The sequence below is a fragment of the Lynx rufus genome, unplaced genomic scaffold (genome assembly GCF_022079265.1).
Source record: "Lynx rufus isolate CCGP_SWC_20201006 ecotype Redwood Valley unplaced genomic scaffold, mLynRuf1.p SCAF_16, whole genome shotgun sequence".
Taxonomy (NCBI): Eukaryota; Metazoa; Chordata; class Mammalia; order Carnivora; family Felidae; genus Lynx; species Lynx rufus.
The window spans coordinates 50,704,479-50,727,348 of NW_025814830.1; the positions used below are offsets into that span (position 1 = coordinate 50,704,479).

The 22,870-nt window shown below is 45.9% G+C and overlaps 1 protein-coding gene and 1 long non-coding RNA gene across 2 annotated transcripts; one reads left to right on the forward strand and one right to left on the reverse strand.

Moving 5' to 3' along the window:
* Positions 1-2,512: 2,512 nt before the first annotated feature.
* ATMIN (ATM interactor) lies at positions 2,513-17,903 on the forward strand. Its single transcript, XM_047078811.1, has 4 exons — positions 2,513-2,845; positions 12,346-12,471; positions 13,259-13,458; positions 14,119-17,903. The coding sequence occupies exons 1-4, from the start codon at positions 2,513-2,515 to the stop codon at positions 15,929-15,931; spliced, it is 2,472 nt and encodes an 823-aa protein (XP_046934767.1). The 3' UTR covers positions 15,932-17,903.
* LOC124511517 (uncharacterized) lies at positions 3,758-14,125 on the reverse strand. The gene is made up of 4 exons (XR_006961915.1): positions 13,920-14,125; positions 12,392-13,696; positions 7,287-7,367; positions 3,758-4,845 (listed from the first exon to the last, which is right to left on the reverse strand). It is a non-coding gene; the product is annotated as an uncharacterized LOC124511517 (long non-coding RNA).
* Positions 17,904-22,870: the final 4,967 nt, after the last annotated feature.

Sequence of the window (22,870 nt, forward strand, 5' to 3'; positions counted from 1 at the left end):
CCAACTCTTGGTTTCAGCTCAGGTCATAATCTCACGGTTCGTGAGATCGAGCCCTGCATCAGGCTCTGCACTGACAGTGAAGAGCCCGTTTGGGATTCTTCCCCTCGCTCTCTGCCCCTCCCCCGCTTGCTCTCTTTCTCTCTCTCTTAAAATAAACACTTAAAAAAATAAAAACTGGTACATCAGTTACTTCTGATGAAAATCAAAAACAGTCTCAGTATACAAAAATGTAAACACAATCAGAGAAGGGCTAAACAGTGCTTTATAATTTAATGGTATTGTCTATAGATTATAGGTACGTGAAAAAATATGTTTTTAGATTTAATTCACAAGTGGCATAGACACTTCAGTAATCTCAGAGTGAGGCACTGAGTCTGTTGGGGCTCAATAATACTAATTTCCTTGTAGACCATAGTCATGGTGTAGAGCATCTGTCCTTATGTGCACACACGTGGGAGGAGCTTCTGCTCGGTGCCTGAATGCCTCTGTTGGGTCTGCACAGAGGCCCTGCAGTCTCCCCAGGATGGTTTCTCACAGGCTCACAGCCGTCCCTGGTGCTTGGCAGTGATGTGCAAATGGAGGCTGAATGAGAAAGACACTAATCGTATTATCCACCCTACAGTGGAATCACTTGAGGCTCATCCTGTAGCCCTCCCAGACACAGGCACCTGCTTAAGGAAATGAGAATACATGGAACTCTATCTGTTGTGTACTTGGTGTTCAGTCTGCCCTCTGTTCTTCTTCAGGAGGAATTATTCTTTAGGTATAATTTGGTGAATTCCATGGAGGAGGTGAGTTCAATTTCTTCTTATGTCACTGTCTTGGACTGGAACTTCTGTTATGTGCTTGACGATCCAGAGACACATACTGCATTCAAATGCAGTCTTAGGAACAGATGGAGCGGTAAATGCAGACCCAAGGACCGCTACAGCCAAAGGAATTTATTGTGCTTTAGGTAGAGTCTGCAAAATTCAATAGCTAACGTTTATGGAATATTTACTAGGTCACTGCTAAGTATTTTATATGCATTATCTTATTTTCATAACAATCCTATATGGCAGGCAGAAATACCAATCTAATTCTACTGAAGTGAATACCAGCTCTTAGGCTAGTAAGTGGCTGTACCCACAATAACCCGAGGCAATTGGACTCTGAGACCCCATGCCAAAAGAAACAATAGCCTGCGGATGCTATCCCACACACATAGATGCGGGTTTTTGTTTTGTTTTTTTTTTTGGTCCCACAGTACTTTTAAAATCAGAATTAGCTTCTATGATGGGTAAAATAATGCCCTCCCTTCAAAGATGTCCACATCCTAATTCCTGGAATCTGTAAATATATATCACCTTACAAAGCAAAGGGACTTTGCAAAGGGGAGATTAGTCTGGATTTCCTAAATGGACCTACTGTAATCACAAAGGTCCTCAAAAGTGGAAGAGGAACAGGAGAGAGCAGAGGGAGAAGTCCGTGATGTGATAAAGACTCAACTCACCATTACTGACTCTGAGAAGCTGGACAAGGCAAGTAAACGCATTCTTCCGTAGAGTCTCCAGAAGAAATGCAGCCCTGCCCACACCTCGAGCTTAGCCTCATACTCATGTCAGACTTCTGACATACAGAACTATAACAAATCTATGCCGTTTTAAGCCACTAAAATTGTGGCAATTTGTACCTGTAGCAATAGAAAGCTAGCACAGCTGCTGGTATATAGATTGGAAGTTTTCACATAGAAACACTGAAAAATACATCTAGTGATGCCACACATGAGTGGCAGCTGCCCCCTTTAAACAAAGGATGTTTTTTTCCATGTCTCTGCAGTCCTCATTTCTCTCTTCTGTTTACACCTGGTCTCATGTGTGTTCATTTATGTGGTCCAGCTAGCCCTTCTAGGTACTTAGGTTTTGGAACCCTGCCCTGAACTATACTGTTTCCCAAATAGTGATCAAATTTCAGCGCTTAAGATACAGGCATATAAATCCACCCTCTCTTAAAATGATTAACTCAGTTATTAGCAATTAATTTGTATAATGTGACCTATGGCTAGTTACTTCTCTGGAAATTGGGGGAAAGCGTATAGTACATACCCGCTACACCTATTGCGAGGACAAAATGAGATACAAAATGTCTAGCGCATGGTAAGTCCTCAACAGACAATAGATGTAATTAACATACTATTGGCTAATATTTGGGTTGTTTCTAATCTTTGGGAAATATAGTTCCTGAACATACTATACTGATTTGTCTTCCATACAATTATTGCCCAAGGTTAAGTTTCTGGGAAGGTGAAGAACCAGTCAGTGGGACCAACCCCTTTGATGCGTTCGCAAGGGATCCCGGTGAAATTTTGTAACCCTCCCGCCTCAGCCGACGCGCCCTCCACGGCCCGCAGAGGGCGCCGCGGCCGTCGCGGCCCCGCCGGATGCTAATGAGGCTGGAGGCCCCGCCCCCTGCCGGAAGTGGCTGCGGCGGGAGGCGGGGCCTGCTGGCGAGGCCCTTCTGCCGTGCGGCAGCCATGGCGGCCTCTGAGGCGGCGGCGGCGGCGGGGTCCGCGGCTCTGGCCTCGGGCGCCCCGACCGTCCCGACGGCCGCGAGGGGAGCCGCCGCCGCCGCCTCGGGCCCGTGGGGGCCTCCCGGGCGACTGAAGGGCAGCCGGCCGCGACCCGCGGCGGCGAGGCAGCAGCCCGCGGGTCCGGCGCCTCCGGCCCGGGAGCTGATCCAGCCGTCGGTGAGCGAGCTGTCCCGGGCCGTGCGGACCAACATCCTGTGCACCGTGCGCGGCTGCGGCAAGATCCTGCCCAACAGCCCGGCGCTCAACATGCACCTGGTCAAGAGCCACCGCCTGCAGGTGAGCCCGCCGCGGAACGACGCCTCCCAGGGCCTGGCGCTCGGGGGCTCGGGCGCGCAGGGCGGCGCGGCCGGCGGCGGGGATTGCGGTGTGTGTGTGTGTGTGTGTGTGCGCGCGCGCGCGTGTGTGCGTGCGCAGCCCGGCCGGCGGGGTGTGTGTGTATGTGTGTGTGTGTGTGTGTGTGTGTGCGCGCGCGTGCGCGCGTGTGCGCAGCCCGGCCGGCGGGCATCCAGCCCCAGAACGGGCCAAACCGGCCAGGGAGTCCCGGCGGGGCAGAGTGGGAGCTAGCACGCAGGAACGGGCAGTCGGAAAACACTGTGTCATGTGGCTCCGCTGCCGGGCTCGGACGTGCCGGGACTGCCGGCCTCGGGCTTGGCGGCCCGGCCACTGGACCCCTGCACCTCCGTGGTCCTCCGCAACTTCGTGAGGCCCGGACCGTCATCCCCAGCCTCTTGATGAGAAACAGGTTGCGCCGCCGGACGAGAGCTGGGATTTAAACCCCGTCTCTGCTTCGAAAGCCCGAGTTCTTTCCACCACACCCACAATGCCTCCCTCGGGCCTTCGGGTTCTGCCCGGTGTTTAGGAGGGAGCTGCAGATTTGCCTCGAGGCACCGCCAGTTACGAGTTTCACGGTAGTGGTAGAATCGGGTTGGCTCTGCACCGAGACCTAAGGGAAATTTCTCCCCGCAGATCTTCTTTAAGAGGGGACCCGTACGTCAACATGACAGTAGTCTGAACATCGCCTCCACCGTCTGTAAAATGGGGCGCTGCGTTTTAACCTTTAGTGCACGTCTGCGGAAAATTTATGGAAAATCCAGATGTCCGGCCGCACCCTAGGCCTTTCAAGTTATAATTTCTCAGTCACTACAGTAGGAAGTTTCTTCCCACCACCTCTCGCTCACTTCGTTCCATGCCAACAGCGACATAGTTACACAGCATGACACTCAAAGCAAAGTTTGGTGAATATGTAGCTTTTGATGGTCTGGATTCACTCGGGAGTAAGTTTGAATTACCTGGCGTGTTGCACGTCCCTGTCTGTCTGTCCTTCAGGTGCATCGTCCTTGGAAACTTCCTTAGAGTCGGGCCTCTGATGAGAATTGAATGAGCAGCAGGTTTGAGGCTATAGTCCCTAGTCGGGCAGATGTGTGGCCCAGGAGAGGCAATCTCCGTCTAGCACCATGTTTCCCTGGGAAGATGGGGGAGCCCAGTCAGGAAAAGTGGGCGGACCCTGCAGGCCCTCAGAATGGTTTAGGGTTTCTTCCAGGACCCGAGTGTAGTGACTCTTCAGTGGTCTTTGGGAGTGGTCCTCAGTCCTGTGTTTTCTCTTTCCACGAAATTTTACCGAAATCCTTCCTTGTCTTCGTATTTTCACTTCAGTGGGTGAACTGTGTATTGCTAGGAATTCTGCGTCAGCTTGGTTCCCTGAGCTCGTATAGGACAGCCATCACCCGCCGTTAGAGTCATGTCCTCAGCGATCGACAGCCGAGACGCATTACGTCTGGAGTACAAGAGAAGCCACCGGTCCGACCAGGACCCTCCCGTGTTGGCCTGAATATCACTCTAACAAGCACTTGTCAACAGTTTTATTGTTCTTTTCTCTGGAATTGCTGTCTGCAGCTCTGTACTTCTCTAGACTTGGTGAAGCATAAAGAGCGTTTACTCTCCAGGACTAGTTTGATAGCATATAACAGGTTTATTTCTAATTATGTTTCTAAAACACGTGACGTTTAGGAATTCTGAAGATACCAGTACATACACAAAACATACCAACACATATGTGATGTATAACACAACGTACAAAATACAAAATATAACAGGCTTAAGGAGTATGTTTGAGGCACATACAGATTTTGATAGTCAAATCTCTACTTGGATTTGTCAAAGCAGCCGTATCTTCCCTTGCTGCTTCTGCTGCGTGAGGTCATTCTCCCACTTTCAAGGCACTTTTCGGATGTCTCTTGTCTGAAGACAGCACGGTGAACTCAAGATCCCTTTCCAAACTAGAAATGTTGAAGGGAAAAATGGTCTCTGCTGAGTTTCCTTCATAGGTCACGAGGGACACCTGTTTCAGCAGGAATTAAATCTCACCCAGAACCATCTCTCCCCGCCCCGCCCCCTCATCAAAGAGGCTCACTCTGCTGCCTTGTTCCGCCTTTCTAACCATGGCACCCAGCAACCCCCGAGCATCTGCTGTACTGGGGGAAAGGGGTTCATTCTCTCACGAAGGCAACCTGTAGGACAGAACAGCCGCATCTGTACGAGGGTGCCCCAGCCCCAGTGTGGTGAATCTTACCCTTGCTCTGCATCCTGAGTAGAAGAAGGCTCTTGAGTTCAAACATCACTCTTGACACTTGTCAGAGTATTAGAAGGAGGGAGGGAGGAGGGGAGGCCCGGGGACGTGAGCTGACTGGGAGATCCCTGTGGTTTTGAAAGCCATTTGGAGAGACTCCAGTGTCCGTCAAGTCAAGTGGGTGTGCCTACTTTCTGCCCTAAAGGTGGTCTGAGTGTATCCGCTTGGTGGGTTTGCATAATAGTCCGTGAAAAGTTTCCTTCACATTCTCTTGGTTACAGCTACTTGCATAATTCTAGTTCTTTCTTAGTGTTTTTTTTTCTAGATTTTGATAATCTTTTATTCCCTTCCCCATCTGTTGCTGTATGGTTCTTATTTTCTTTTAGAATTTCTTCACAAGATACCCTGCACTCAACCAAATAACTCCCTTCTTAATGTAAATAATTAACGAGCGCTTCTGAAGGGTGATGGGTAAGGATGGGGATTGATGTAAGGACGTGCTGCTTTTTGGTGTTATGTGGGTTCTTATGACCTATGTCTATATTCCATCTGCTGGAAGAAATTGGAAATACCCTGTCCAGCCTTGCATACAGGGTTATCCTTGGGAAATGAAAGCTGGGGCTTTGAGGGAAAGGAAGAGTAGTAAATGGGCATTTCTCAATTGTTAGAGATTCTTTTATTCCTTGTGTTTGAAAGCAGTGAAGGGGACAGGAGGGCCCTTGAAGATTTTCTTACTCAACAGCATTTATATTTTTAAAGCATGGCTTCAAGGATTTTGTATTATGTTCAGTGCAAGATTTGCTTTGAATGATTTGCCAGGAAGGTTTTTTTTGCTTTGTTTTGTTTTTTTTGTTTTTTTTTTAAAGCAAAGGGAAGGAAAGGTTCCAAGTTGCTCTATAGACTATACTGTACAAAGACTTCCGATTTTAAGTTTACAATAGGAGGACAAGAGAGCAAACTGTTTCCTTGGATGCTTTCTTTGAAGGCAGTGAGGTGCTAGAATACTTTTGCCTCTTTTTCCCAATTTTTGCCACTATTTTTACAGTCCTTTCCTTTTATCCTTTTTCCTTGAAGTGTTTCCTTCCTCCTCCTTTTCACTTCTTCTGTTTGTTTACTTTTTTCCATCTTATTTTTTGATTGTTTCATCTCAAAGTTTTTCTTTTTTCAAATTCTTTATGTAAAGTGTTTCATTAACATTTTTCAAATTTTTTTTTTTTTACTTTCAAATACTTTGTATGTAACATTTACCCAAAAAAGGAAGCACACAAAAAAGATAAATCACAAAGAGTCTGGTGAATTTTGTTCTTGAACATATATAGAGAATGCCAGAACAAAACATCACTTTGTCACTGCAGTTCACGCGGTATTGTGCCATCACCATTTCTCATCTTCCCCATTCTCATCTCAGCCTTCCTACCCTTTGGGCTTTCTGTCTCGGGCTGGAATGGGAAGAAAGCCCAGGAGCTGGGTGGAGAGGTGGCGATGGGGAGGGTTGAGGGGTTGGCCCTCAGAAAGCAGGAAAGTGAACAGTATCACGTTGTTGCTGTGCCTGTAAAAAGGCATTGGGGGTTGCAGGTATCCTGGTGCGGCTCTCTGTAGTGTTTCATCCTGGTGCATGATACACATTTGGCTTAGATGGCCTCTTGAACAGAGTCAGTATAACGCTCCAGGTTTTTCTGGACCGTTTACTCCGTTCAGAGCATTCTCACATGCAACAGAACATACAAAAACATTCCTCCCCTTGACAAGTTTGGAAGATTTTAAGTAGCCGCACTGGATAAGATGGGTAAAAAGCAGAAAGAGGTAAATGACAGAAGAGAGAGGTAATGCAAAGCTATATAGCAAGGGACTTTAAATGTCTCAAGTGAGAGAAATTCGGACTCGGAAAGATTTGGGTGTCACTAGAAATGTCGGAGTGAGGTAATGACATAATCAGAGCTATAGTGTAGAAAAATGAATCTGGCAAACTGTGAATGAAAAAGAGATTGAGGTTCTAGAAGTTAGTTGGGAGGTCAATGATAAAAGTGCACACCGCGAGTCAGGGCGACATCAACTAACGGTGATGGCAGCGAGAAAGGAAAGGGAGGGAGATGGTAGAAGACCTGTCACGAAAAGTAATTGCCAGCCCTTGGAAGCAACCCAGATGCTTACTAGTCGGTGAGTGGAAAATGAACTGTGGAACCTCCAGAGGATGGCGTATTCTTCAGCACTAAAAAGAAGTGAGCGATCCAGCTGTGAAAAGACATGGAGGAAATTTAGATATATGTGTGGACTGAACAAAGAAGCCAATCCGAGAAGGCTGCATACCGTATCATTCCCACCATACAACATTCTTGAAGAGGGCAAATAAGATTAGTGGTCGTCAGGGTGGGTTTAAGGGGAAGAGGGTTGGGGCCCCTGGACAGCTCAGTGGGTTGAGCGTCTGATTCTTGATTTCAGCCCAGGTCACCATCCCAGGGTTGGGGGACCAAGCCTCGCATTAGGCTCTGCACTGAGCATGGAGCCTGCTTGAGATTCTCTCTCTCTCTCTCTCTCTCTCTCTCTCTCTCTCTCTCTCTGTCTCTTTCTCTCTCTTTCTTTCTCTTTCTCTTTCTGTCTCTTTCCCTCTGCCCCTCTCCCCCACTCACTCCCTCTCTAAAAAAATAAATAAATTTTAAAAGTGGGGAGAGAGTTATCAATAAGTGTAGCACAGAGGATTTTTAGGGCAGTTGAATACTCTGTGAGAATGTAACAGTGGATACATGTCATTACACATTTGTCAAAAGCCGTAGAATATACGACAGCAAGAATGAATTCTAATATAAACTCTGGATTTTAGGTAATAATAATAATAGGTCATTGTAGGTTCACTGATTGTGATAAATGTACCACTCTGATGGGGGAATAATAGTTAATAGTGGAACAGGCTGTACGTGTTTGGGGAGGTAGGGGTAGCTGAAAACTCGTGGTGCTTTCTACTCCGTTTTGCTGTGAACCTGAATCTTGTCTAAAAAATAAGTTCATTAATTTTTTAAAAAGTGAACAGGAATATGAGAACATGATTGGGAGTTTGAAAAGGGATAATAAAAGGATTGCTAAGCAGAATTGAGTATGGATTAGAAGTGAGCATGAATTTTGTAGTGACCCTGCGGGCAGTTTTGTGCAACGTTGGACAGCCTGAGCATAGGAAGGGACCATCTTCCTGGCATATCACTAAAAGGAATTCGATGATGGTCGGGTGAATGAAGGATTTTTGTCTTCCTTAATATTCTCCCCACATTTCGTTTTCTTTTGCTGATAACACTAGGTGGAAAAAATATAAGTTAATTGAAAGTATTCCGTTAAAAACACAAAACAAAACACTAGATGAATTGGTGAATAGGATGAGTTTGGTGATAAGACATGACATCAGTTGTCATTAAAGCTGCCAGATGCCAGTGTTCTAACAAAAGAGCCTTTCAGTCATACTTTCACAGGTACAATATTTAATGTTAAGTACTGGTTTAGATTAGGTCATTGGCATTAAGTTGGCAGAAACCGAAAGAAGAAACAAAACTCTCCACAGCAAAGAACTCAGCAATAATAACTAATTGATCATGTGATAAGCACTGTTCTAAACCCTATTATGCCTACTTTACAGATAAGGAAACCTTCATTTTCTCAAGGTCACAGGAAAGTGACAAGGTAGAGAATTCAAACCATGGCAGTCAATATTCCAGAACCCGTGGGTTTAACCACGACACCCGAGGTTCTTAAGCTAGGTTGCACTTTGGGATCATATGGGAAGATTTAAAAACCAAATATGGATCCCTGGGTGCCTGGGTGGCTCAGTCGGTTGAGCGTCCGACTCTTGATTTCAGCTCAGGTCATGATCCCAGGGTTGTAGGATGGAGCCCCACATCAGGCTCCATGCTCCTCACAGAGCCTGCTTAAGTTCTCTCTTTTCCTCCCTCCCCCTCCCCCGCCCCCGCTTGCGTGCACACAGTCTCTGTCTCATGAATGAATGAATGAATGAATGAATGAATGAATGAAGTAAAATATTAGGTAGATAGATAGATCCCTAATCTGCACCCCAAACTAATTATATAAGAATACCTGGAGTTGGAACCAGGCAGAAATATTTTTTTGAATCTCGTGATTTTTCAGAGGCCCCCCAGGGTTGAAAACCTGTCCTACCCTGGACTGCCTTTCTAAAAATGCTCTGCATTTAGCATGCACTTGCTCTCTTCTTTAAGCATTAAGGCAATAGGAGGTGGTGTACAAAATAGTTTCTGCCCTTAAGAAATTCAGTTGGGGAGGGGCGCCTGGGTCACTCGGTCTGTTAAGCGTCTGACTCTTAATCCCTGCTCAGGTCACAATCTCACAGTTGTTGAGTTCGAGCCCCAAGTCAGGCTCTGCGTTTACATTGTGGAGCCTGCTTGGGATTCTCTCTCCCTCTCTCTCTCTGCCCCTCCCCTGCTGTCTCTCAAAAAATAAACTATAAAAAAAGAGAGCAATTTAGTTAGGGAGACAGGAACTCTAGAAGAAAAGGATGGTATTTAAGATAGCTTAAGTTAGTTACTATCTTGGAATTCAGACAAGAAATAGGTCCCTAGATCTGGGTGGTAAGCAGAACAAGGGAATGTTACTTATTGAGAATGTGATCTGGCCTAGGCTTTATGCTAATCTAGTACAAGATAATCCTGAGAGTTAACTATAGTATCTGTCTTAAAAAATGAGTAAACTGGGGGCGCCTGGGTGGCGCAGTCGGTTAAGCGTCCGACTTCAGCCAGGTCACGATCTCGCGGTCCGTGAGTTCGAGCCCCGCGTCGGGCTCTGGGCTGATGGCTCAGAGCCTGGAGCCTGTTTCCGATTCTGTGTCTCCCTCTCTCTCTGCCCCTCCCCCATTCATGCTCTGTCTCTCTCTGTCCCAAAAATAAAAATAAACGCTGAAAAAAAAAAAATTAAAAAAAAAAAAATGAGTAAACTGGTTCAGAGAGGTTAAATCCCCTGTCCAAGGCCACGCCCCTAATTGCTGGTAAAAATGATATACGGGGCTTTCAATGCCAAATGGCTTTTTCTACCATTGCATTCTGCCTGAAGGGAGCCAGGGGGATATAGGACAAATTGGGCCTTCATAGAAAGTGCAGTTGGAAGTGAGAATAATATGAGTCTGAGTAGGGTGGTATATGAAAAGGGAACAGAAAAAGATACGTCTGTAATTGGAGATTGGAGGTATAACACACCTACAGGTGATAGATACAAACAAGTTTTTGGAATATCAAATCTGCTACCAAATTAGAAAACAAAGGAAAACTATTTAAGGGACCATTTAACCCAAATGCATATGAATGTCTAGACAGTACAGTAGGGTTATAAAAGGATGGACCAGTGTGGAAGACATGGAGAACGAATTGAATTTAATATGGAAAGATAAATTATGTTACTGATAAATAAAACAAAAATAGCTTCTTTTCTCCTGTAAATGAGTGGACACAGACTCAACAAGACCAACGTGCTCCTCTTGGGATCCACTGGGAAGGCAAAGAGGAGTCTTAGCCACATGGTTATTCATTCCTCCCTTCTCCCGAAATGTGGATGGGAGAGAAGGAAGTGGACATGTTCCACAAGTATGAGTCCTTTCTCATCAGAACACTAGATAAGCAGAGTATCTGTGTGCTGCAGCAGCATGTGAGGCCCAAGTGAATGAGGACTTCGACCACGTCCACTTTGACCTCAGTCTGTAGTTTTTAAGTGACTAAGTTCTTCTTTCCAGCTTATCTCTTCACCCGGGCACAAGACCCAGCAGGCATAGCATCCCAAGACGGGGACCCTAGCATCAGGGACCACCTTCACACCAGTAAGACCCCCACATGACTGACCCCAGGACAGTGATCAACCTGACCTTCACTGCCCACCCGCACATACCTTTGTCTCACATTTTCCTTACATAAACCTGGAAGTATTTTCAGCACTTTGGAGACAGTCTTTGAGACACTAGTCCACTGTCTTCCCAGTTCTGGCCTCACTGAAATAAATCCCTTTCTGGTTTCTCCACCACTTGGCTCTCTGCCTGTGGATTTTGTTAGCGGCAAGTGGCCCGACCTGATCTCTTTGGGACCCCCAGAGCCAGGTGCTCTTGTACCCGTGAGTCCTGTTGTTTCCAGTGACCTATAGAGAGGTCCTTCCCCACCCCCTACCCCCGCCACTGCCACCACCATCCCCTTCCTTTAGGGCCAGACAGGAATACACTGGAGGTCATGGGTACCTTACACCTGCGGTATGTGGGCTCATCAAGGGCACCAAGACAGAACGCTTCAATTTAAATTAAGTCACCAGTTATTTTAAACTCCCAGCCAAAAAGTTAATCACGTACTTAATAACAAAGGATTATTAGGACGACATGATGTATATAAAGTGCTTAGAAGAGTGCCTGACGCAGTAACAAAAGCTCTAATAGTACAGATGATCAAAATGGTTATTAAATTTCACACATAGTACAGTGCCTGTGTTCAAGCTGTTGTATAAAAAGTTGTGTCAGCTAGCTTCAGCTACTTCAGGGGGCAGCGTGATGACCAGAGAAAAGTCAGGATGCTGTTGGGAAGGCCTAGACCACAATCAAAGGAGGTTTTTTCGGGGGCTCCCACTAATTGAGGGTGGGATGAAAGGGAAGGGAAGAATTAGGGATGATACCAAAATCTTGAGCCTCAGAAACTGTGAATATACACTTACAAACAGAGAGCCTGGCTTTAAGGAGAGAGATTTTGAGTTTAGAAGGAAGAGTTCTAAAGGAACGGATAGAAGATTTTTAAACAACATAGGTTTTTTGTTTTGAAAATTTTTAACAGGGGCAGCTGGGTGGTTCAGTAGGTTAAGCATCCAAATCTTGATTTCAGCTCAGGTCATGATCTCACGGTTCTGTTCATGGGATCGAGCTATACATTAGGCTTAGTACTGACAGCTCGGAGCCTGCTTGGGATTCTCTCTCTTTCTCTCCCAAAATAAATAAACTTAAGGAAAAAATTTAACAGATTTATTGAGCTACAGTTTCTTCACCATTTACTTATTTTAAGTGAATAATCTGGTTACTTAGTAGATTCACGTGGTTGTGCCACGAGCACCACGATCCAATTTAGAGCGTTATTAACCCTTAAAAGATCCCCAAGAAAAAGTCATTTTTTGTTTCTGCTCCCAGCCAGTTCTATTGGATTTTTTTGAAAATAAGCGCTCAAAGTAACTTTTTCTTTTGCAGGATGGCATAGTAAATCCAACAATAAGAAAAGATTTGAAAACCGTACCGAAATTCTACTGTTGTCCAATTGAAGGATGCCCCAGAGGCCCTGACAGACCATTTTCTCAATTTTCTCTCGTAAAACAGGTATTTTACTTGTCTTAAGTGTACTTCTCTGAGGATGAGGCGCAGGTGACGTAAACCTAGCGTGCAATCCAATCTCTTTCCAAATGTAACTGGAGAACTCTGGGAGAGAGCTGCTTGTGGGAATAGCCGGCCGCCCAAGAGTCTCCCTGGTGGGGGAAGCGTGAGTGGGGGTACCGCGAGTGGAGGAGACGTAGCTTGTTGTGGAGGTGAAGATGTCCGGGAGTGGGTTTGGAAGAGAGACCAGAAGACTGCTTCCTCAGCAAATGAGAAATGTGTGTCCAGCTGTCTCGTGTGACCCCGGGTGCCTCTGAGGCCAGAGGCGCAAAGGCACGTAGGAAATGGTCTCCTGAGGGAGACGTAGCTGCGGAGGTCAGGCAGAGAGTTCCAGCAGCAGCCAACTTCGGGAGGGGGCCCGGTGAGTGGGGACAGAGGTGCCTTAGGACTGGCAGAGCCTGGCGGCTGCGAGCCTTCCCCCAGCGTCTGCTGGAGGGTCCCGAGGAACGCGTGGCGGACCACCCCCGCCCCCCCCGCCTGCGGCACTCGTCTGGAACCCCTAAACGGTGGTCCCAGGAGGTTTTTGCCAAACCGTCTCCCACTTTTCCCAGAGCAGGAGTGACTAGGAGAAGAGGCGCGTGACAGACCGCAGCCTTCCCGCTTCTCCGTTCTCCTGGCGCAGACCGGCTGCGGTCTGTCCTGGGAGGTCAGCGCTGATTCGGGCGTGCGGGTCGCGTCTGAAATGTTTGAGCGCTTGCGGTTGCCCACTCTCCCCCCTCTGTGTTCTCCCCAGCACTTTATGAAAATGCACGCCGAAAAGAAGCATAAGTGTAGTAAGTGCAGCAACTCCTACGGCACCGAGTGGGACTTGAAAAGGCACGCCGAGGATTGTGGCAAGACCTTCCAGTGCACGTGCGGCTGTCCCTATGCCAGCAGGACCGCCTTACAGTCCCACATCTACCGAACTGGCCACGAGATCCCCGCAGAGCACAGGTAAAGGGGAAGAAGTGCCGGTCCGCAAGTCAGTGGCTGTGGGAAGAGTTTCAGGTGAAACTTCTGGAGAGCCGCTGTCGCGGGCAGAGAGGCGGAAGGACGGAGACAAGACGTGATGTGGACGAAGGGAACTTTCGGGAAAGCAGAGCTTTTCGGCAGGACTAGGAAAGGATCCGCATCCGCCTAACCCGGTTCTTCCTTATTCCTTCCCGGTTAAAAATACCAACTTCCAGCATTTCTATCAGAGGGATGTTAGATTGTTGAGTTCAGTTTTACCATAAAACTGTACCTCATTTTAAAGGTCAACTTTATATTTGGAGTAATAGCTTCCTACTTTAGGAACAGTAAAGGTTGCATTATATAATCTGTTCGCTTCCTTATGCTTCCAGAGCTAAGCTAAGCTGAGTTCTAGTACTTGGACGTATACCAAAAAAGGATGCGCTTTCTCCTTCCCTACTCACGTGTTTCTCTGCCCACCACCACGGCAGGCCGAGTTCTCAGAGAGTCGCGGAGGGAGGTCTCCTCTTCACCGGGTGAAGTCTGACCTCTGCCGTGGGTGTGGGGAGCAGTGTTTGTAAGCAGCTGAGGAGACGGCCCCCGGGTTGAAGACAGCTGCAGCTTACGCTCATTTTTCTCTTTTCACTCTGTCTTTGCTTTCAGGGACCCACCTAGTAAGAAAAGGAAAATGGAAAACTGTCTGCACAGCCAGAAGCTGTCCGGTAAGACCACTGAGTCATTGAGCAGTCAGCCAGCTCCAAGACCAGACGCTCAAGAACTAGAAACTTCAGAAATAAAACCAGTCACTACTTTGGAAGACTCTTGCAACCCTAATGCCGGAAAGCAGACTCTTACGACACCTCCAAGATGCCCTCAGAAGTTGCTTTTACCCAAGCCCAGAGTGGCTCTGGTGAAACTTCCTGTTCTGCAGTTTTCTCCCACGCCTGTCTTTGTGCCTACAGCCGACCCCTCGGCCCAGCCCGTGGTGTTGGGCGTGGATCATCAGGGTTCCGCGCCGGGCGCTGTGCACATACTGCCCTTGTCGGTCGGAACCCTGATCCTCGGCCTAGATTCCGAGGCTGGCTGTGTCAAGGAGAGTCTCCCTCTTTCAAAAATTGTGAATCCTGTTGCTCTGGAGCCAGTTAGCACAGGTGTTCAGGTGAACTTGGGTAAGAGCCTGTCCCATCCTTCACAAGAACTAGGAAACACATGTCAGAAGAATGGCCTTTCTTCAATCAACGTGCAGACGGACCTGTCTTACGCCACACAGCACTTCATACCTTCCTCCCAGTGGGCCGGCCCCGATTCCTCCGTATCTTCCTGTTCTCAAACGGATTTGACGTTTGGTTCCCAAGTCTCCCTTCCCATTAGTGTTCACACTCAGACATTCTTACCCGGTTCTAAGGTAACCTCTTCCATAGCCGCTCAGACTGACACGTTCGCAGGTGCCTGTTACCAGCCAGGTGGGATCTCCAGAGAAACCCAGACCAGCGGGATGCAGAGTCTGACAGACGGCCGAGTCCAGATGGACCAAGCCGTAATGTGTGGAGACATTTTTGAGAGCATCCATTCGTCCTACGGTGTTTCCACAGACAGTATCATAAGCAGCAGCCTAGTAGCAGGGACTGTCACTCATGGTTTGTCACCTCAGAACCACCCTAAGACTTTAAATCAAGATATTGAGAAATCCGCACCGCTCATAAACTTCGGCGCACAGCACAGTATGCTTCCTTCACAGAACATGACGGACAATCAGACCCAGACTATGGATTTATTAAGTGATTTAGAAAACATCTTGTCAAGTAACCTGCCTGGTCAGACACTGGACAATCGTAGTCTTTTGTCTGACCCGAATACTGGACCTGACACCCAGCTCCCATCTGGCCCAGCCCAGAATCCCGCAATCGATTTTGATATTGAGGAGTTCTTTTCCGCCTCAAATATCCAAACTCAAACTGAAGAGAGTGAGCTTAACACCATGACCACTGAGCCAGTCTTGGAGTCTCTGGACATAGAGACCCAAACTGACTTCTTCCTTGCGGACACCTCTGCCCAGTCCTATAGCTGTAGGGGAAATTCGAACTTCTTAGGCCTTGAAATGTTTGACACGCAGACACAGACAGACCTAAACTTCTTTTTAGACAGTGGCCCCCATCTGCCTCTGGGAAGTATTCTGAAACACTCCAGCTTTTCCATGAGTACAGATTCGTCTGACACAGAGACCCAAACCGAAGGAATGTCCGCTGCTAAAAGCATACCTGCCGTAGAGAGTAAAGTTCAGTTGAACAGCACAGAAACACAGACCATGAATTCTGGCTTTGAGACCCTGGGCAGTTTGTTCTTCACCAGCAACGAAACGCAAACCGCAATGGACGACTTTCTTCTGGCCGATTTGGCCTGGAACACAATGGAATCTCAGTTCAGCTCTGTAGAAACCCAGACGTGTGCAGAACCACACACGGTCTCCAACTTCTAAACGTGAAGTCTGTGCGCGGGTCGGCCTTTACAGTTTCCTTCCGGGTTCAGCGAATGGAGGGTAGGACAACAGTGTTAACGCCGTTGAATGTAGTTCCTGATGCGTTTACTTGGGTCCTTGGAGGTTCTTTGCCTTTTGTACTTGTAAACATGAAATTTGTGTATAAATGTGAGTGTATTATAAAGCGTAAGATGTTGATCTAAAAATGATTGTTTCTGTGTTGCCTCCATTTGCCCTCTCACAGTTAGTTGTCCCATCTTAAAAGAACAAGAGTGTCTCACGCCTGTAAAACCCATCTAGCACTTAGCTGAAGCCAAGCTTACCAGGTACTAGGGTATAGACTTTTCAAATCTGCAAAACATTTCAGTTGAAATGTGACTCGCTTGACTTAAATTGCACCTAAAATATCTGACGGTGTTGGAGAGAAATTCCTGTTTCCTGAGAGTAAATCTAAAGAACTCGGACGCCACGCAGCAGATTTGGGCACGAGTGCCTAGATGGCGTGGGGCTCCTGCCGCCTGCAGCTTCCTCTGCTTTGACCTCTCCCTTTTTTTCTGACTTGAAGACAAAGGAAAACTACAGCCAGCTTTAGCTTTTGAGACCGTCTTCAGGTAACCAATGCTTATTCTTCCTCCACACGAACTAGGAGTGATCCCAACGTAAGTGTACTGTGCTTGCCTCACAAGATGCGTTTCTGTACAATTACTGCTTCAAGGAGTAGCGGCCAGCCCTCAGTGTAAATAGTGATCCTTCTGGTCAAAGTGACCGTCCGTCATCCCAGCCGCGGAAACGCCGCGTTGTGGAATCGTGCCCAGTTAGCTCATCCTGGAGTGTGCCCTGTGAACACCCCTGCTGCTCTCCCCAGTAGGCGAGGCGGGGGCTCCAGAGCTGCTTCTCAAAGTGGACCCACAGGCTGGATCTGAGTTGTGTCTAAATGGTAAGAAAGACAATAATGGAGAGCGAAGAGGCCATTCCCCCTAAATCTCCGTACTTTGTGTAAGCTTGAATAGGGCAAGAGTGCAATCAGTTATTCTCAAGTGAATCTTCATCCACCTCTCATCTTTTCCTGGAGTAAGGAAAGACATTGGCCCAGCAAGGGTAGTATTTGTGCCTTGAGGATAAGAAGTACAGAACAGATCCACCCGCACTATGGGATTCCACATTTTGTTGCTTTATTTAGACAGCAATACCAGTCTTCAAAGAAGATGAAGACCAACTACTTCAGTAATCAAGAACATCCACGTTTTTAGATGGGAGCATGGCCAGATATGCTCTGGAGGTTTTCTCTCTTCAGGAAATCAGGAATTCTTGGTTGTTGGCCAACTTTCAGTCAAGGAAAAATCGGTGCAGCCCCTAAGTTTTCTAAGTTTATTTAAAAAAAAAAAAAAAAGTTCCTTCTGTGGCACATGCTTATGCTGCTGAAGACTAAACCCTCAAAATAAAACCTAAGGAGTAGACTAATAACTCATTAAATGGATGATATTAGTATTAATTCCTATCCCATAGAATAGTTGGTAGCGAATCAATAACTTATCCAGGACGGATGAACCTAACCTGATAGATAAAAGTTTGCTGTGGTCACAGTGGCCTATGAATATGGGTTTCAAAACAGACATAAAGCCTTAACTTAGAATTTCATTATGTTTTAGAACTGTCACTGCCTTAATGTTCAAACATTTATTTAAGTTCTCCTTGTCAGGGAGAAATGCATGTTCGTTTATGGCTTTTTGTAAATACAAATGCAGTGATCTTTGGCTTTAAAAAAAAATGTGGTTTTTTTTTTTTTTTTTTTTTGTCTGTGTGGAAATGTTTGTTAATTCAGCCAGTAGAGTTACTTACAGAAAATTGGAGCATGTCGTAGTTCTTCATGTAAAGTAAGAACTGTTTCCCTCCCAAACCTTAGTTATCTGAATTGTCCTATGATTATTCGTAAAAAATGAAATCCTGTGATTAAAGAGAAGTGAGAATTCTACCTTTTTTTTGTGTGAATTCTTTGACATACTCATAATGTGACCTATTTTGTTGCCTTGACATTTCACAGACCCCTTAGCTTCCGATGGTCACAGGATCAAATGGTTGTGCCTAGTTATGTTCATTACTGTTTTACCTTTGTTAACGACAATATACTAATTTTCCTCGTAGAAAATGAAAAGACACTCCATTACCAAACTTTCTATTATGATGTAGAGTTTTTATTTGAGAAAAGCTATATACCTTAGGATTTCATTTGTTGGAGAATTTTGAAGGGAATTACCCCCAATTCATGCATTTGCCAATTCGTGACTATTTTATTTACTTTTTTTAAATGTTTATTTTTGAGAGTGTGCAAATGAGGGAGGGGCGGGGGCGGGGACAGAGGACCCGAAGCGGGCTCTTTGCTGACAGCAGAAAGCCCGACGTGGGGCTTGAATTCACAAACCACGAGACCATGACCTGAGCCGAAGTGGGACGCTCGAGCAACTGAGCCAGCCGGGTGCCCCCAAGTCATGGCCATTTTATAATGGGGGTCCCTTTTATCTTTGTAAATAATGTAATGCTAGCTTAAGAGCAAAAACGAGAGGGTTACAACATGAGTAGTTCTTTGCTTAGTCACTGATTTGTGAAAAGCCAGATCAGTATGTTTCTGATTCCTTGATATAAAGGGGAAATGAAAATAGAAAATTTTTGTGGACTTACCTGAAAGATGCTGAGTAAGGCTTGAGGCTACTTTTGATCAGAGGAAAATGTAAGCATGTCAGTCTAGTTGTGAAGTTGAATTGTTTTATTAATAGTGGCAAGTGACAGGGTGATACTTTCGTGTAACCCTTTATGTCCTCAGTTTTAGATGGTTTATCTTAATTCCAGTCCAAACCTCACCAAAACCTGCCATCTACTATTGACTCCAAGGAGCATTTACTGTCCGGTATATTTAAAGCAGTGCTTCTCACACTGGTCTTCCAAAGGCTTTTAAAGAAAAGAGGAGGAGGAACTTGTACCTTTGGGGACTTAGGGATGAAGAAGTCTCAAGTGTTTATGCAGTTTTAGTTTCCTTACATTTCACAATATACGTGTGTGTGTTCCCATTGGAAGTGCGTTATAGTGTCACCAGATCTGTCGCTAGGAAAGCAGATCGGTCTTTTGGTTTCATACTCCCAACATCTAAAAGACTGTCAGATGACAGGAATTTCCCTCTAGTTTCTTCAGCAAGATGTTGGCTAGTGTAATGTTCTTATGGCCAAGAAGGTAGTCAACTAAATACCCTTGTTTTGCAGCGTTTAAATCCAAAGAGGTCTTTCCGTTGTATGAACACTGTTAACAGACACCCTGAGGTATTAGCTTACGTATTAGGAGAGGCAGGCTAAAGATGAAGGGGATTCCCAGTTTATGAGTGTTCTCGAACTAACACTACTATTTTGAGAGAACACGAGCAGGGAAGGGGCAGAGGGAATTCCAAGCAGGCTCCACACTGTCAGCGCAGAGGCCAACGTGGGGCTCACGCTCATGAACCATGAGATCGTGACCTGAGCCGTAATCAAGCCAGTCCCTTAACCGACTGAGACACCCAAGTGCCTGCACTACACTTAAAAATGTGCACGTTTGAAAGGAGCAAATGTCCAAACCATGTGAGTAAATAAAAGCATTGTCTATAGTACTTGAAATGTGAGAGTACCAATAGTCATTCATTTGTTTCAACAAGCCTGAGGAAAAAACCTGTGTTTTATATTGCCTTACTAATAACAAAATACACACATTTGTAACTTTGTTCTAAGTCCACAGAGTAGTGATGGTTGGCACAGGAGAAACTTTGCCAAGGCCCCTTCCACTAACTTTTGATACTTGATTGTAAAGCAGGTTAATATTATAGGTCAGGACGCTACAAAAAAGAAACAACGAAACAGAATAAGTGATACTCTTTTTTAGTTTATCGTGAAATGGTCAAATATTTGAAAAAACAAAAACCTTTGAAAGGAAAATGTATCTCCTTCGTGACTTTGTCATTCTCAAAGCTATACATGTCATTTCAATGTGAACAAAGGTTTTTTTGTTTTGGTTTTTTATTTTATTATTTTTATTTTTTATTTATTTATTTATTTATTTGCATAAAGGCCTGAGCTTATTAGCATGGTATAATGTCACTAAGACCTTGTTCCAAGCTTGGAATCTTCTTCCTGCTTTTGCTAACAGCTTTTTATCCTTTCCTTCCTGGTGATCTCTAAATAACTACCGTAATAAGTAGCTCTCGGACATTCCATTTTCCTGAAGTTACATTACAGAAATCAGTCATGAGGGTTGGGTGAATAGGCACAGAAACTAAGCCTCCAGAGTCATGAACAGTATCAGAACTAGTGGTGTTTATCCCAAATTAAATGTCTGATTTCTAGTTTTCTTCAGAACACATGCACGTTAAAACAAATTTGGTAATAGTCCTGTAGTGCTGAAAATAGACTGGCTTATAGTATGTTTTCAAGTTTTAAATTGTTTTAAAATCAAACAATTTCTCTGCTTATGAAAAGATACACAGGGAAGAAATGTCTGTAGGTTGAGCTAAATCAGGAACAAGAACTATTTTCACATATACGTGCCACGTTTTGCCGGGGGCTAGTAAGGAGTGGTATCCACGGTATTGGCAGCCTCTTAATATTCACACTGATTTAGCATGAGCAGTGGATGTTAGGAGTATTGCTTATACGTAAGGAATTCTGAACAATGGCATAAATTTTTTTTTTAAGTTTATTTATTTTGAGAGAGAGAGCAGGATAGACAGAATCTCAAGCAGGCTCTGTGCTGTCAGCACAGAGCCCAATGCAGGGCAGGGCTCGAACCCACAAACTGTGAGATCATGACCTGAACCAAACTCGAGAGTCGAACACTTAACCACCTGAGCCACCCACGCACCCCTCTACAATTTTAAGAGGACAGTCATTCATTAAAGGGAAATGATCCACTTATTTATATTTGATTTGATCAATACATTCAGAAAAATCACGTATCTCTGTTGGCGTTTTACGTACATTACCTCTTCATCTTCACCACGTCCTGTGTCTGAAATTGTTTCCAGCTTACAGGAAGGAATGGCATTCTCCAGCCCTTCTTCCTGCCTTATGTGGTATTTTCCACCCAGGGCTCCAGCTATTCCACACCTGGGAATTGACCTGACTGAACACACTCTGTTGATTGGTTTCTCCTTGGGTTGTGGGAGAAAATGATCCTTGACACCCGTGCATTTGCTCAGGATAAAGAGACGGATACCCAGAAGGGGCTTAGAACTCTTAGAACAGTGCCTTGTAAATTCAAGGGGATTCTTGCGCTGTGTGGCTAATAGAACTCCGGGCCGAGTAGTATTGACGGCAAGAGCGTGGCACTGAGGGTCTCCTGGCCCCAGGGTCCCATGAGCCTGGCAGACAGTGGGAGAGTGTTCCCTGTGGTACCAGGGATAGCCCTGATATGCCCTTGGTCACAGCCTTAGGAGCCCCTCAGTTTATTCCCCACCTTGTTTCTCAGTACCCCCCAAATGCAGCACCAAGATGGCACAAGAACTGGACCCCAAAGAGCCCCAGATGTGAGCCCTCCAGTTCTGCAGCTTGGCCTTCTTGGCCAGCTGGGGGTACCCACGGAGAGAGAGGCTGGGCTTCTGTGGTCTCTCTGGGTCCTGAAGCTCTTGAACTTGGAGGGAGGGAGAGTGAAAACCAATGTGATTGTGGGTCCAAATAGTTTCATAACATGGTGCTTGAAGTACGGGTAAATTTCACAATAATACAAAGGATAAATAGAATAAAGCTAAAAATGAGGGTAAGTCTCCCTGAGGAGCCAAAGTCCCGCATGCTTGCCCAAATGTAGCCAGACCTTCTGATTTAAAGCCTTCCCTTCGCTCTTCAAAAGTGCCACCCCCTCATCTCTCTGTCAGGACATCTGTCTGCCCAGGTCTCCCACCCCTCCAGCCCCTCCCTTGCCTCACCCAGACCCTCAGCAGCACCCCCAGGCCTCAGCCTGGCCTCATCCAGAAGGTGACCTCGGGCCCTGCAGGAGCCCTGGGTCAGGTGCTGCCACAGTTCCATCCGGTGATTTATAAGGTTTCGAGAAAAACAGGAGTTTGGAAAGTGGTTAATGACACATCCCAAACCAATACAACAAGAAATGAAACACAGCCCCGCTCTGTGCTTGGTTTAGAGAAGACTAGAGGATCCAAAACCCAACTGAGCCCATGTTAACATGCTTAACTCCCTTAAGTGGTGGGATTTCCCCCTGAAAGTTTTGTTGGTGACCTAGGACCCTAATCGGGACTGCATTCTATTAAACATTTAGCCTTTATCTAGACTTGGACATGGGGGCGCCTGGGTGGCTCAGTCCGTTGAGCATCCGACTTGGGCTCAGGTCGTGATCTCGCAGTTTGTGGGTTCGAGCCCCGCGTCAGGCTCTGTGCTGACAGCTGGGAGGCTGGAGCCTGCTTTGGATTCTGTATCTCCCTCTCACTGCCCCTCCCCCACTCACGCTCTGTCTCTCTCAAAAATAAACAAGCATTAGACTTGGACATCAAAGACCAGTCTGGATGTCCTGATTTAATCTGAATGGAAACAGGCAAAACCTGGAGTGATTTTTCTCCACAGAAAACAAGCTAAGCCCAGGCTAATGCAAATAAGGTCTCAGAGGAGTTTAACCAGGTTAATTGAAAAATTACCTAAAGAGATGCCAAATTCGAAACGTGCCTATCTGTTCACAGAGGAGTCTCCTAGTCAATATTTTGTTGGCCAAACTAATTATTTGCTTAAAAGGAAGGATACTACAAATCTTTGAATTTGGGCCCTTCCTTTGTTGAGACCTGCCCTCCTCTTCATTTTAAATTATTATGTTTACCCCCAAATCTATAGAATTTACAACCCTTATCTCAGCAAAATAATTTTTCTTAGGAAAAAAATATTCTGTTTTAAATCAGATCAGTGTTTTCACACTGCCTCGAGATCT